This window comes from Impatiens glandulifera, chromosome 5 (assembly GCF_907164915.1).
Source record: "Impatiens glandulifera chromosome 5, dImpGla2.1, whole genome shotgun sequence".
Lineage (NCBI taxonomy): Eukaryota > Viridiplantae > Streptophyta > Magnoliopsida > Ericales > Balsaminaceae > Impatiens > Impatiens glandulifera.
The window spans coordinates 28,626,965-28,639,775 of NC_061866.1; the positions used below are offsets into that span (position 1 = coordinate 28,626,965).

General features: G+C 30.6%; 1 protein-coding gene across 1 annotated transcript; it reads right to left on the reverse strand.

Annotated features, from left to right (window-relative positions):
• Positions 1 to 11,730: 11,730 nt before the first annotated feature.
• LOC124940569 (chromatin remodeling protein EBS-like) lies at positions 11,731 to 12,451 on the reverse strand. The gene is made up of 3 exons (XM_047481094.1): positions 12,379 to 12,451; positions 11,886 to 12,228; positions 11,731 to 11,803 (listed from the first exon to the last, which is right to left on the reverse strand). Exons 1-3 carry the CDS (start codon positions 12,449 to 12,451, stop codon positions 11,731 to 11,733), a joined length of 489 nt encoding a protein of 162 aa, XP_047337050.1.
• Between the last annotated feature and the right edge of the window lie 360 nt (positions 12,452 to 12,811).

Sequence of the window (12,811 nt, forward strand, 5' to 3'; positions counted from 1 at the left end):
CCAACCGGGGGAGAATGATGCTGGAATTGGGAAACCCTAAAAATCAAAGAGATAGAATCAAATTAATGAAGTGTGGTTGAATTAAAATAGTCATTTCATGGAGATTAATCGTCATAGTATTTAATTATTTAGTATTAATGTTTATTTACTTCGTTTTGGGAGAGTTGATCTCACTTCCTAGTATTAAAGTTATTTATTTCTTTTTGAGGAGTTGTTCCAACTTACTAGTCTAGCCTATTTATAGGTCTTTTGTAATCTTGAAAGACACCTCATTCATTAATAATTACCTTGAGCTCTTAAGCTTGTTTAGAAGTGTTATCTTCTTTTTATCTTGCTCTAAAGTCTTTTGGTGGATTCCTAGAGTGATGGTTGTTGAGTGACTTCTTGTGTTACTTCATATTTATCTAATTTCTCGGTGTCATTATTTTTATTTATTTATTAAAAAATTAATGTAGGAATAGATAGTGAGACATGATATAACTCTTGGGAGGTTTGTGTGTAACTTGGTTTTATGTATTATCTGATATTCAATAATTAATGGTTTAGGTTAATGATGTCATCATCTCCCGTCTTAAATTATAGAATGGAATTGTATTGAATGTTATTTTAGAGTTACATAGGTTATATGTAGTATATTGACATTACAATATAATGATATTATTAAAATTTATAATATTTTGATAATATATTACATATATTATTAGATAGGTTAGGTATAGTATATACAACATTACTTTATATATAAAAAGAAAATAATAAAATATAATAATGATATTATCTCAATTTATAATATTATGATAATATCTTACACATATATTATTATATACTAGTATAATTTCGGTACATTTCCACAATTAAAGTACAAAATGCCATATTTATCATTCGTCTCATTCATCCAAAAATATCTTCCGTATCGACCACCTTTTACCATCTCACTTACTTTGAGTAATCAACATATACATTGTTATCTGCAACTGAACTATATATATCATATTATAGACCTTCTTATTTTGGTAATCCGACAAATCCTTTACTCCCCAATCGAACTATTATTTTGAGCATTTTTCAATATAACCAAGTTTTTATTCCCTAACATATTCCAAATGTACTATCATTTCGAACATTTACACCACAACAATCTCATATCATTACAAACTTTTCTTCTTACCATCATCACATCAACCAACCAATATATCCCTTAATTCTCCAACCATCTTATCATATTATAGACCATTATTTTGAGAATTTTGCACACAACCATATTATAGATTTTCTCACTTCGGTCAACTAAAATATCATTTGTTCCCCCAATTAATTTATCATTTTGAGCATTATGTACTCTTTTATATAAAATTTTAAAGTAATTTAAAGTTTGCATCTAACGAGATTATAACTTTTGCTCTTTATTATTGTTAGAAACACTTAACTAGTTAATTTTTAAATGGGTTGTTATATATATATATATATATTTAATATATAATTATATATATAGATATAAAATAATTAATAAAAATAATTATTTATCTGTATATATAATTATTTATTAAAATAGAATATAATGTAAAATAAAAATAAAAATATTAGGTGGCGACTCTAAGAGAGCCAATTTATGTCTACTTCACTTCTAAAATGACAATCTTGGAGACGAGCTCAATCCGAGTTTGTCTCTCAACTCAGTTGATTTTATTAAACATTCTTAGAAATTAACCCATATACTAGCTTACCATTTAATTCATCATCCTCCCCGAGATTCAAGAAGAATGTAATTTATGGGGGGAAATGCGATTCGAGTCTATTTTTCAGCATATCGAAGTTGTGAGTGGTCCTTTTTATAGAAGTACTAAAGGTAATAAATGTTTTTGATGAATTCAACATTGAGTATCGTAAGTCGTCACCATAAAGACCAAAAACCATTAGGACAGTTGAAATCATGGATAAAAATGTCATTAAGATCATAAAAAATGATCTAGATATACAAGGATTGACACATCAAGCTATCTTAATGCTTGTGGGGTTATCGAACAACTACCCAACTTTTTGGACGAAATTCCTTTATTATTGTTCTATGATATAGACGTCATGTAGTCTATCGAGATCGAATTACCCACTCTAAGTGTACTTCTCGAAAGATAAGTCAAGGAGGAAGATGAGATCAAGTCTTGAAATGGCCATTTGAATTTGTTGAAAGATATGTGATTGAATTTTTTGTGTCATACTCAAGTGTACCTATATGGTATGGCACCAGCTTTCAACAAAAAAAAATTAATCCTCGCAATCTCTAAGAAGGAGATATAATATTAAAAGAGAGTAGGTAGTTGATGGATCTAAGAGGCAAGTTGAAGCCTCAATCATAATGACCCTTTATTATTGAGATAATCCTCTCTTGAGAAACAACTAAGTTCAATATACTCAACAAAAATGAACTTCTCGGCCCATACAAATGGGAATGACCCTTTGTTATTGAGATAATATGTGAATTATAAGTCCTTCTTACCTACTTTATTTTTCCAAATTCTAAGTAAATTCTAGAAAGCGTATGAAAAGGGTGTTTAGAAATAAAACTAAGCTTCATATAGGAGTGTGTTCTTGAAAATACATATACTTCCAATAAAATCACTTAAACTTTCCCATTTGTAGGTATTGGGAATCATCATATGAGGACTCCCTTAAGTGTTGGATCAAGCTACTTTTACAACTATATTTATGTTATGAATAGAGTTAAATGAAAACTTATTTTGCATGTTTAGGTTAATCACATATTTTTTGTGCAAATAAAATCTACAAGGATGAACAAGTAATACCTAAAGACGATTCCCTAGATTATGGTGAGAATTTTGCTAAAATGCTAAGATTTAATTAGTTGTTTCTTTCTTTCTTTTAATCTGAATATTCTTAGCCATCATTTCGATGTGCATGACACCTGAACTGACATGAGCTTTAGAGTAACAATTTTTATTAATTAAAATATTTGATTTGGCTTTTTTGAGCAGTCTCAATAGTAGAACATTTCAGTTCAACTAAACCTTCATTTGATCAGTTAAAGGATGGTAAGTTCAAGTAAAACTGTTTATTCTGTTTAGATAAACTCATGACAAGAGTTGTCATGACTTTTACTTGGATTTATTTTGTTGGAATGTTTCACCCGATTCTTGTGATATTCCCATTAATTGTGGATTAATGAAAAATATCTTTGTCTATTGAAATTAAAAAAAAATATACATGAGGAGTACTCTCTACATCATGTTGTTGGTTAACTTCCAAAAATGATGCTTGTCTTTGTAAATCTATTTGTCACAAATGACTTCATTTGGGTGGTTTATCAACGAGATGCCATTTTGATTCTTCATGATCACATTCGTCATCCATTGTTTTTCTCCATGATGCTTCTTTGATTGCTTAGAAAATGTTTTCGGGCTCAATTGAGCAATAGTTTCATGTAGAATATATATTGTGTATTGATTTGTACCTCTTTGGAGTTGAACTCGGGGAAGAAGTCGAATTACTTGAGTTACAAATTTCTTCATTGAGTTGATCTAAGCTTGGATCTGGTGTACATGGCACTGATGAAATATGATCATCATTTTTTATGCTGATTAAAATTTTATTTTTCTCAACTTCGTTTTCTTCCCAATTTAATGAAGAATTTTTATTAACTTGAACATCTCAGTTGATACTAACTTGACCTTCTTTTAGATTTGCATAATTGATGTTGAAGGAAAAGCTTCAATTGACCATTTTGATCTTGATGAACACCTTTGACTTATCTTGTCTATCAAAGATAAAACACTCATTGTTATCGAAGTGGAGCTTATACCCATTTTCCACTAATTGTCCTAGGCTGAGTAAATTTTGGCTCAAGCTCGGCACACATAGTACATTGTTAATATAACTCGGTCCTTCATTTGTCTTGATGGAGATTCGTCCAAGCCCTTTTGACTTTGTTTTCTCTCCATTTCAGAAATGAATAGGGGCATTGATGCTTTTGTCGAGCTTGGAGAAGATTTCTGAGGTCGGTATCATGTGGTGCTGCAACCGTTTTCTAGTAAACATTTTCCTTTTTTTGTCACTTGTTATGTGACACACATAGACTGTTTCCTGTGTCTCCGAGGCTATTTGATTTGCCTCAGCCTAACTTGCTTGATGAATATTTCCACTTCGACAATCTTTGGTGAGGTGATCAAATCGATGACATTTGTTACATCTAGATTGACCTTTGTACTAAATCGATGACAATTATTGCAATTTAATGTGTTGTATTCTCATTTTCCTTTTGAGCTACGTCCATCTGGTCCTCTAGAGTATCTCCCACCTTTTGACTAGTTTGAACTCGAGTTATCTTTTCGATCGTTGTTGCTAGTATTGAGTTTTGACTGACTGAAATGCACTTGCTATTGGCTTTTCGGAGTGCGTAGACAATCATTGCCTAATGATTTTAAAGACGACATCACTTCTTAGACTATGAGTGTTGACAAATCATTTGTTTCTTCAATGACGGCTACGATGTGACCGTATTTCTCAAAAAGGCATATAAGAATATTTCGCACCATTTTCTAGTCTATGACATCTTCACCATGAGATTTTATCTAGTTGACCAAATCAAAGATTTTGGTCGAGAACTCCATCAGGGTCTTTGTCTCCTTCATTTTAGTATTTTCAAATTCCTTGTGTAGTGATTTGAACTTAATTGTTCTAATTTTCACATCTCCTTGGAATTCACTCTATAAGATCTCCGATGCCTCTTTGGTTGTATTGGCACACATGAATCTGGGAAAGATTGTTTTAGTGACTATTCTTTGGAGGATTGAAAGATCGTTTACGTCGGCTTGTCGAGACTGTTTTAGCTCCTTCAGGTCGGCTTTATTGAGGTCATTTTCTTCCTCTAGCTCATTCACTCCATTCTCCACAATCTTCCAATGGTTAAGAGATCAAAAGATGGTCTTCATCTTTGCGTACCATAAATCATAGTCTTGTCTATTAAACTCTGGAATGAGATGGTTAATATTTGTTGATGCCATGAATTTGGATAGATTGGTAGAAGATTTTGGTGGATTGAAAGAAATTTAGAGAATTAGATAGAACCTGGAGGATCTAATAACAAATGTTAGAATATTTTAAAGAGAGATTTGACAGTGAATAATATTTTATTATTGTTTTGATATATATAAATTGACTTGAATCACAAAGCCTTAGTATATAGGTAAGAAAATAACTAAAAACATTTTAGTAATCAATATGAGGATTCTAACGTTTCACTCATAATCATAATTGATTTAAAATAAAAGATAAGATAATAATAAAATTATTTGTTGAGATTTTTTAATAATATTTAATCAATATAATGGAAGTTATACCACATTAATTTAAATAGATTTATTTTGTATATTATTCTAGATATAATTGGTATTGTCAACCATGATAGGAATACCATTATGAGAAAAATTAGACAATTAGTTTAGAAATTTCAAACGACCCTTGATGAGAATTATGTGATATCAACATGGAATTCTAACCATTCATTACACCTGATGCACTTATCATGAAGGTTGAAGGTAGAAATGTTAGTGCCCACTGCCCATAATGTAAGTGATAGTTATTCATTTGTAAGCGATTGATCACATCTTTGCATTAGTTGAAAAACAATTATAAAAACATTTTTATTTTGTTATCTACATTCATTTTTAAACTTTATTTGTCTAAATTGACTCGTGATTTCCTTGCAACAATTTTCGTAAATAAATATTTGACTCGTGATTTCCTATATTAATATTAATCTGAATGCTTATAATATTTGACGTTTTTAATGAAATCACAAAGATATTTTTTGTTCAATTAAAGATTTCCAAGACTTTTGATTTAGTGCTCCCTATTCTCACAGATCATGGCAAGGTAACTCCTAGATGTCTAATGGCTTCGTTTTTTTGGTTTAGGTTATACATTTAGTTCTGCATCAAAATCTCACGTAATAAGACTACTATAGTTTCTATACTCCTAAGAACTTAAAAACAGAAAATATTCATATATCCCTTGCCTATATATTAACAAACCTTGCCTACACATATATTACCAGATATTATTTGTGAACCTATATGTTATCACATTAATTTGATTATCTTGATTATGATTCATGATTTGGAAAAACCTATATGTGTTATTGTAGTGATTTGAATAGAGGAATTTTTATATATTTTTGGAGATAATAAATTATTACAAGGAGAATGGAATTTATACGAATAACTAGAAGAAAACTAAATAAATGAAATTACAAATTTCTAGATAAACATAAATAACCTTTTTGTTGAGATATAAACAACCCCCAACTACTTGGGGTAAATGCTTATGGAAATGATAAAGTATGCGATGAAAAAAAGTCTAGTTTATACTTTTACATCCCCAAGTAGGTAATCACTCAAATACACTTAATTGGCAATATTTTCACAATTATGTTTGTTAATTACAATGATCTAAAATTGACTTTTATACTAAAAAAATAAATAATTACACCTAGAAAATTATTAGAACACCATCCAAAAACTAGTTTCATCTTTAACTTCAATTATTTTCTAATGAAATTGTGATCATGAGATCATGTCAACACATTAGTTTCTTAATAGGCTCATATTATGCATGTTATTTATGGGATAATCTTTTAGGTAAAAAACCTTTGGACAAACATTGATACCCACAATATTGTATTTGTTCAATTATTATTGTTTAATTGAATTGAGGTATATTTCTATTCCAAATACTATTTATCTAGCATACACATATAATTATATAAGCATTAAAGTGGAATAAGGCGGTCTAGTATCATTTGCATATATTACAATGATCTTTTCGGCATGTCGAGGTTCGTTGACATATGATGGGTACATATTTCTATTTTTAGTTGTTATTTGCTTCTTCGTTATGTTTTTTGAATGCCAGAAATTAACTTAGCAAATATGAATTGACAAGGCTTGTGTCAATAATGGATATTTTAATAATGGGTTGGTTTGCGTATGGGGCTAGTATAGAGTTTCAATGAATTTTTTGGTCCTCTAATCTCCATCCTACTTATATATGTTAATGTATTTGTTTAATTTTTGTTTATCATGACTATTGTAGGTATACATACCATTTTCATTTCACAATAAGTTAATAAAAAACTGTCTAACTTCGTTTGTCCTGAAAAATGTAAGTTCATTTTTATTTTGTGTGATGTGAATATATTTTTGCGACAAAGTAGTCAATTATACAATTATTATGAGGTGAACTTTGAATTGGATGTTAAGAACACATGTGTGATGGCAGTGGTTAAAGTTGAAGTAACTAATAATGTTGAAATTAAATGGTTGAATTTGAAAATGTTGTGAAATGAGAAATCAACCAATTATTGCCTACTCATTTAAAATGAAATAATAATTCATGTCAAATCTGATAATTAAACAAAAGGAGTCTATGAAGTGGGTCTTATGGTTCTAAGGTGGACCATAGAAATGGAGGACATGGGAATCCAAGGCCACTATGTTTGGTTGGGTTTGTGGACAGAAACTACGCAAGAATTGTTGAGTATTAGAGGAGATTTTCATTATGTGTTTATGCTTAATTAAATCACAACAAGATGAAAATTCAATTTAGAAATTATTGAAACTCTTACCATATCAATGGTTTAATATATTTCTCCCTGAGTCTGGATGATATTAATTAGTGAGTTTATTGATGAAGAATTCCATGAGTTGAGATGTATAGATTATGGACCAATGGGAATTTGGTATTTTGAAGTTAATTATGTTTCTGTTGCTATAAACTTAGAGCCATGTCTTACACAACTTTTGGAGGTTAGTAGAATCATGGAAGATTACTATATTACATTGGAATCAATTAAAGTTGAAATTGAGATTTTACACTAAATTGATGAAAATTCTACAAATTTAAAGCACCTATATGCACGTTAAATTGAAAATTTGAGCAAATAAATTGTGATTTATGAATCCGTAAAAAACAATAAATATTTAATTATAATCAACAAATTTAACAGAAAATTATTATAAACATTGACTCTCCTTTTTACAATATAACTTACATCTAGAAACTATACTTGACACTAGCGATAGTGAATGCCAAACAAGGGAATCTTTAAAAACAATATATAATATAATCAACAAAATTAACAGGAGAATTATTATAAACATCTTTAACTCTCCTTTTACAATATAATTTTTTTACAATATAATTAACATCTAAAAACTATAGATGACACTGATGAGAGTGAATGCCAAACACGACACTAAAAGGATTCTCTAGAATACACATTAATACCTGCCTTTATATTTCAGCATGCCTCTTTCACTAATTCATGGTTTAGAATCCCCACAATAGAATTATTCAGTTATTCGTGCCAATTATAAGATAAATAACAAAAAAAAGAATGTTACATTTCAAAAGAAAATTAGTTACAATAATAAAATCTTCAGTTGGCAAGGCTATATATTCAAATTTTTTAATGTTTCAAAATTGATAAAAAAAAAAAAAAGAAGGAAAGAAGTAAAAGAAACATATGAACTATGAGTTAATTAAGGAAAATATATTTAATTACTGTATCATGCAAAAGAAATTAATAAACTTAACTTCTAGCCATTACTCACTTGTTAATCCACAACTGTTTTAACCATGTATAAAATACTATATAGTAATATATATGAAAATGTATGGAGTGTGTTGATTTGTGTTAATTACTGTATCATGATTTAAGTACTACAGAACAAGACTTGTTTATGGGGATTCAGAAAAAGGTAATGACTAGCCCCCGAATTATAAACATCATTTTGCATACACATGCATGCACTAGCTGAATGTTTGATTTTCTAGATAGACTGATGTTTTATTATGGGAAATTTCTATATGCAACATATAACTTGGAGTTAAGAGTAGAAAATAAAAAAAATTCCTTGATAAATTATTCGAAATATGGAATTGAGATTGTTACTAAAACTCTAGTTCAAGATTGATCTCGAGTTAAGAGGTGTACTGTTTAAGAAATGTTTCTTATGTTTAATTAGATCTTCAAAAGTTTAACATTTAAGACTTTAGAATATAACAAAATAAATTGTGTATAGTTTCATCCCACTTTTATTATCACAACTGGTTTAAAATTTATTTGTTTATATATGTGATAATTTTATTAGACCAGTAAAAATATGAGTTGAATTATTGAGGAGAATGTTTTTAAGTAATATTGAGTCAACTTAAATTGTAAGTAAAAAAAGTTGAAGGTAAGGCCCCTTTGCTTTCAAAGACATAGAAACTATTTGAGAACTGATGTATATGTTTAAAAAGAAGATGGACATAAACACGTTGGAGAAATCAAGTGGGTCGTTTGAAATGATAATCAATAAAGGCGTGTGCAGAAAATTATTTCAAGTTGGTCAACTAAGTTACCTACAAAAAGATGTTTATAAGTTTTTCATGTCTTTTGTAAGGGAGTGTATTTAATTGGTAGTCCACTTCAAGGTGTTAGGGAGACTAACCAAAGAATGAAGATGAGATGGAGAAGATAGAGGCATGTCACTTGTTCCTTATGGTTCGTGATGGTTTGGAATAGGCCAAATTGTCGGCTAGTCGTTGAGGATGAAGACAAGATTAATGTAAAATCCAAGAATGACACAAAGGGAGACTATGAAGTGGGTCATATGCTTCTACAAAGGTGGATATGAGAAATTGATGATCTAGAATCCCAAGACCATTGTTTGGATAGGTGTGTGGGTAAAAACCATGCAAGGATTGTTGAGAAGAGGAAATCAAAGTATTTGTTTATGTTTGATAAATCAAAACAAGTTGGAAATTCAATTTACAAATTATTAAAATTGTTTCCACGTCAATTTTTGAGTTTCTTTCTAAACATTATCTTTAGTCAAAATGATAGATTATCCCTAAAAGACCAAGAGTATTGTGAATCATTCTAGACAGGCCTAGAGATGATTTTGGTTTCATAACAATCAAATAAATTAAAACAAAAAATAATCGCAAATTGTTATCTCACAATTAGGTTTTCTAAACTAGTTTATTATATTCCAATTATGTTGTCTTTGGAATCCGTCTCCGCGTTCCCGACCGCTGCTCCAAATAAACACTTGTGTAGGTTCCAATTGAATCGGATGCTTTTGGCTTTGAGAATTGTTGTTGCTTTGATCTCCTTTTAGTTGTTCGGGAAACTGGTCAACTCTAAGCTTCTGGTGAATCAGTCCCAAATTTTTGAAACGACATGGCAGCTACCAAACAGGTGATCGATCGTTTCTTCATTCCTATTGCACAGAAGATAGCTCACGTCTGGGATACTCATGTATTTGCTGATTCGATCTCTAGTGCTGAGCCTTTCCCAGAAAGTGAACCATAGGATAAACTGATGTCACAGTATAATCTTTGTCGACCAAACCAGGGGAGCCCAGTCTACCTTCTATTCTTTATCTCGAATGGCGTCCCACACCCTGCTTGAAACCAATTTTCCATTTTCTTCTACAATCCATTTGTGATTGTCAGGTCTTTCGTAGAAGTGTGTACTATGTATGTGGTCAATAATTCTCTGCCTTTCCGGAATTTTACTTAGTAGCGAGTTCTAAAGCCCTTCTTTGATATCTCTAACTTTAATTATTGAACAGACCCTTTTAATTCGTGTGTTTCTAAACTCTTCTTTATGAATGAGTGGCTAGTTCTTGAACCAGGGATCGTGCCAGAATAATATGCCTCTCCCGTCTCCTAATCGAATATTGTACAACCTGCAAAAATTGCTTTTGAGTTTAAGTATTTTTTTTTAACGACCATCTTTCTTTTGTGTTAATGTAGATGTACTGTACTTTAATAAGTTTATAAGTAGAATATATTTATTATTAATAAAAAAAATTCTTTTCATATCCCACCATACAACATGAATCAGAATTTTGTCATTCAAGGTCTTGAAATTGTTCTTCATTGATGTTGATACATGGGGCAAGTAACAATAATACTTAATATAACATGTGTTTTACATATAAGCCTTTAGATTAAGTACATCTTACTCATCATCTACATATATTATAAATCAAGAACATCACCTGCCCTAATTCTTTTCTATCAAGATTTAAATTTAGAACAAATTAATATTAGAAGCCATACATCAGAAAAACATCAATATAAATATATAGTCATAATCCATAAATTTAAATGAAAAAATTGTTTCCAACACCTTATAAAATAATTTATGCAAATAAACCATACATGCACACCAACGACATACAATATCAAACAAGACACTACCATGATTCATTAGAATACATAATAATAAACTTCACTTCACATTTGAGCATGCCTACTTCACTTCACTTCATTGGTCGTTTAAGTTTATCCTGTATGACAAAAGAATTATATATTTAGTTGTTTGTGTCAACAATAAGATAAATAACAACAACAACAAAATTACATTGGAAAGTGAATACCTCCGCTCCATTACAATTAGAACAAATAAAAAGATGTAATTGTTTTCCTTGATCATTAGTCATATCAACACAAAAAGGATGGTACCTACAGAAAGAGAAAGGTAGATAATAACATATCACATTTGAACAAGTAAAACATAATACTAAAAAAAGAAGTAAATCTTAAGCTCACTTATAGAGCACATTACTAATTACCCAAAAATTGTGTTCCAAATTCTAACCCTAAAACTCATTTGGTATATATATATATATCAACAAATGTTTTGAAAACCTACACATATTATTACCAGTTTTTGCATTCCTCACACTGCACCATCAGAAGGTCGGGGTTTTCGGGCAATTTGCATTTACAATACCTTGAAAATATAAGATCAATCAATCACAGAAACTACAAAATATATACCAAGTTAGACAGAACCAAACACAATATATACTTACACTACAACGCGGCTAGGTAAAACAAGACCGTTTGCAGCTTTGTATTCAAATCGACAATAGTAATCCTCAGCTCCAGCGTTCTCTAGCTGGGTGTAATTCTTCAAAGAATGAACCATACACTTACCTTGAATCGTGTAAGCACTCTGAATGTCATAGTGGTCAGACAAGAACAGTTCTTTCTCACCATGGAATTGTTTACGACCTCCGATGGAATCACCCGGCCGGTAATACCACCTTACCTGAACTGTCACGTCATTTCCATTGTCTATCTGGATCTTCTTTATCTTAGCCACATAAGGAGTAGTATTGCTCTCGGGTGATCGCAACAGTACATTATCTCCAGCTTCAGAAATAAACCATAATGTAGAAATTAAGATATCATAAAAACAAAAAGAGAAGAAAATCGATATAAACAATCATATAAAAATGAGATAGATTCAATTACGTTTGACGACTGTGTTGGTGCCTCTGATGGTGTAGGAGTCTAAGTTGCGTTTGACGACTGTGTTGGTGTCACTGATGGTGTAGGAGTCTAAGTTGCGTTTGACTGGTCTGATTTTGGCCATCTAGTGAGAGAAAGTGAGGAGAGTAAGGGTAGGAAAATAAAAGAATAAATGGTCTATTGTTCTCTTATGTTGTACTTAAATTGACGGCGACCATGGGATAAACCCTAGAAATTTGTCTATTGCTGTTTATGGGTACGGCGGCCATGGGATAAACCCTAGAAATTGGCTATATGGGTAATGGTTTTGGATATAGATGAGAAATAATTGTTTATTTTGCTAGGATGAAAATATAAATAAAGCGTTTTGAAAACCGTTCCGATCCTCACCCGGTTTTTTAGACAAAGATCGGTCCAACCAGTTTAATCAGAACCGGTTTTTAAATTTAAAAATAAATTGACTATGGTTGAAAACCCATAGTCT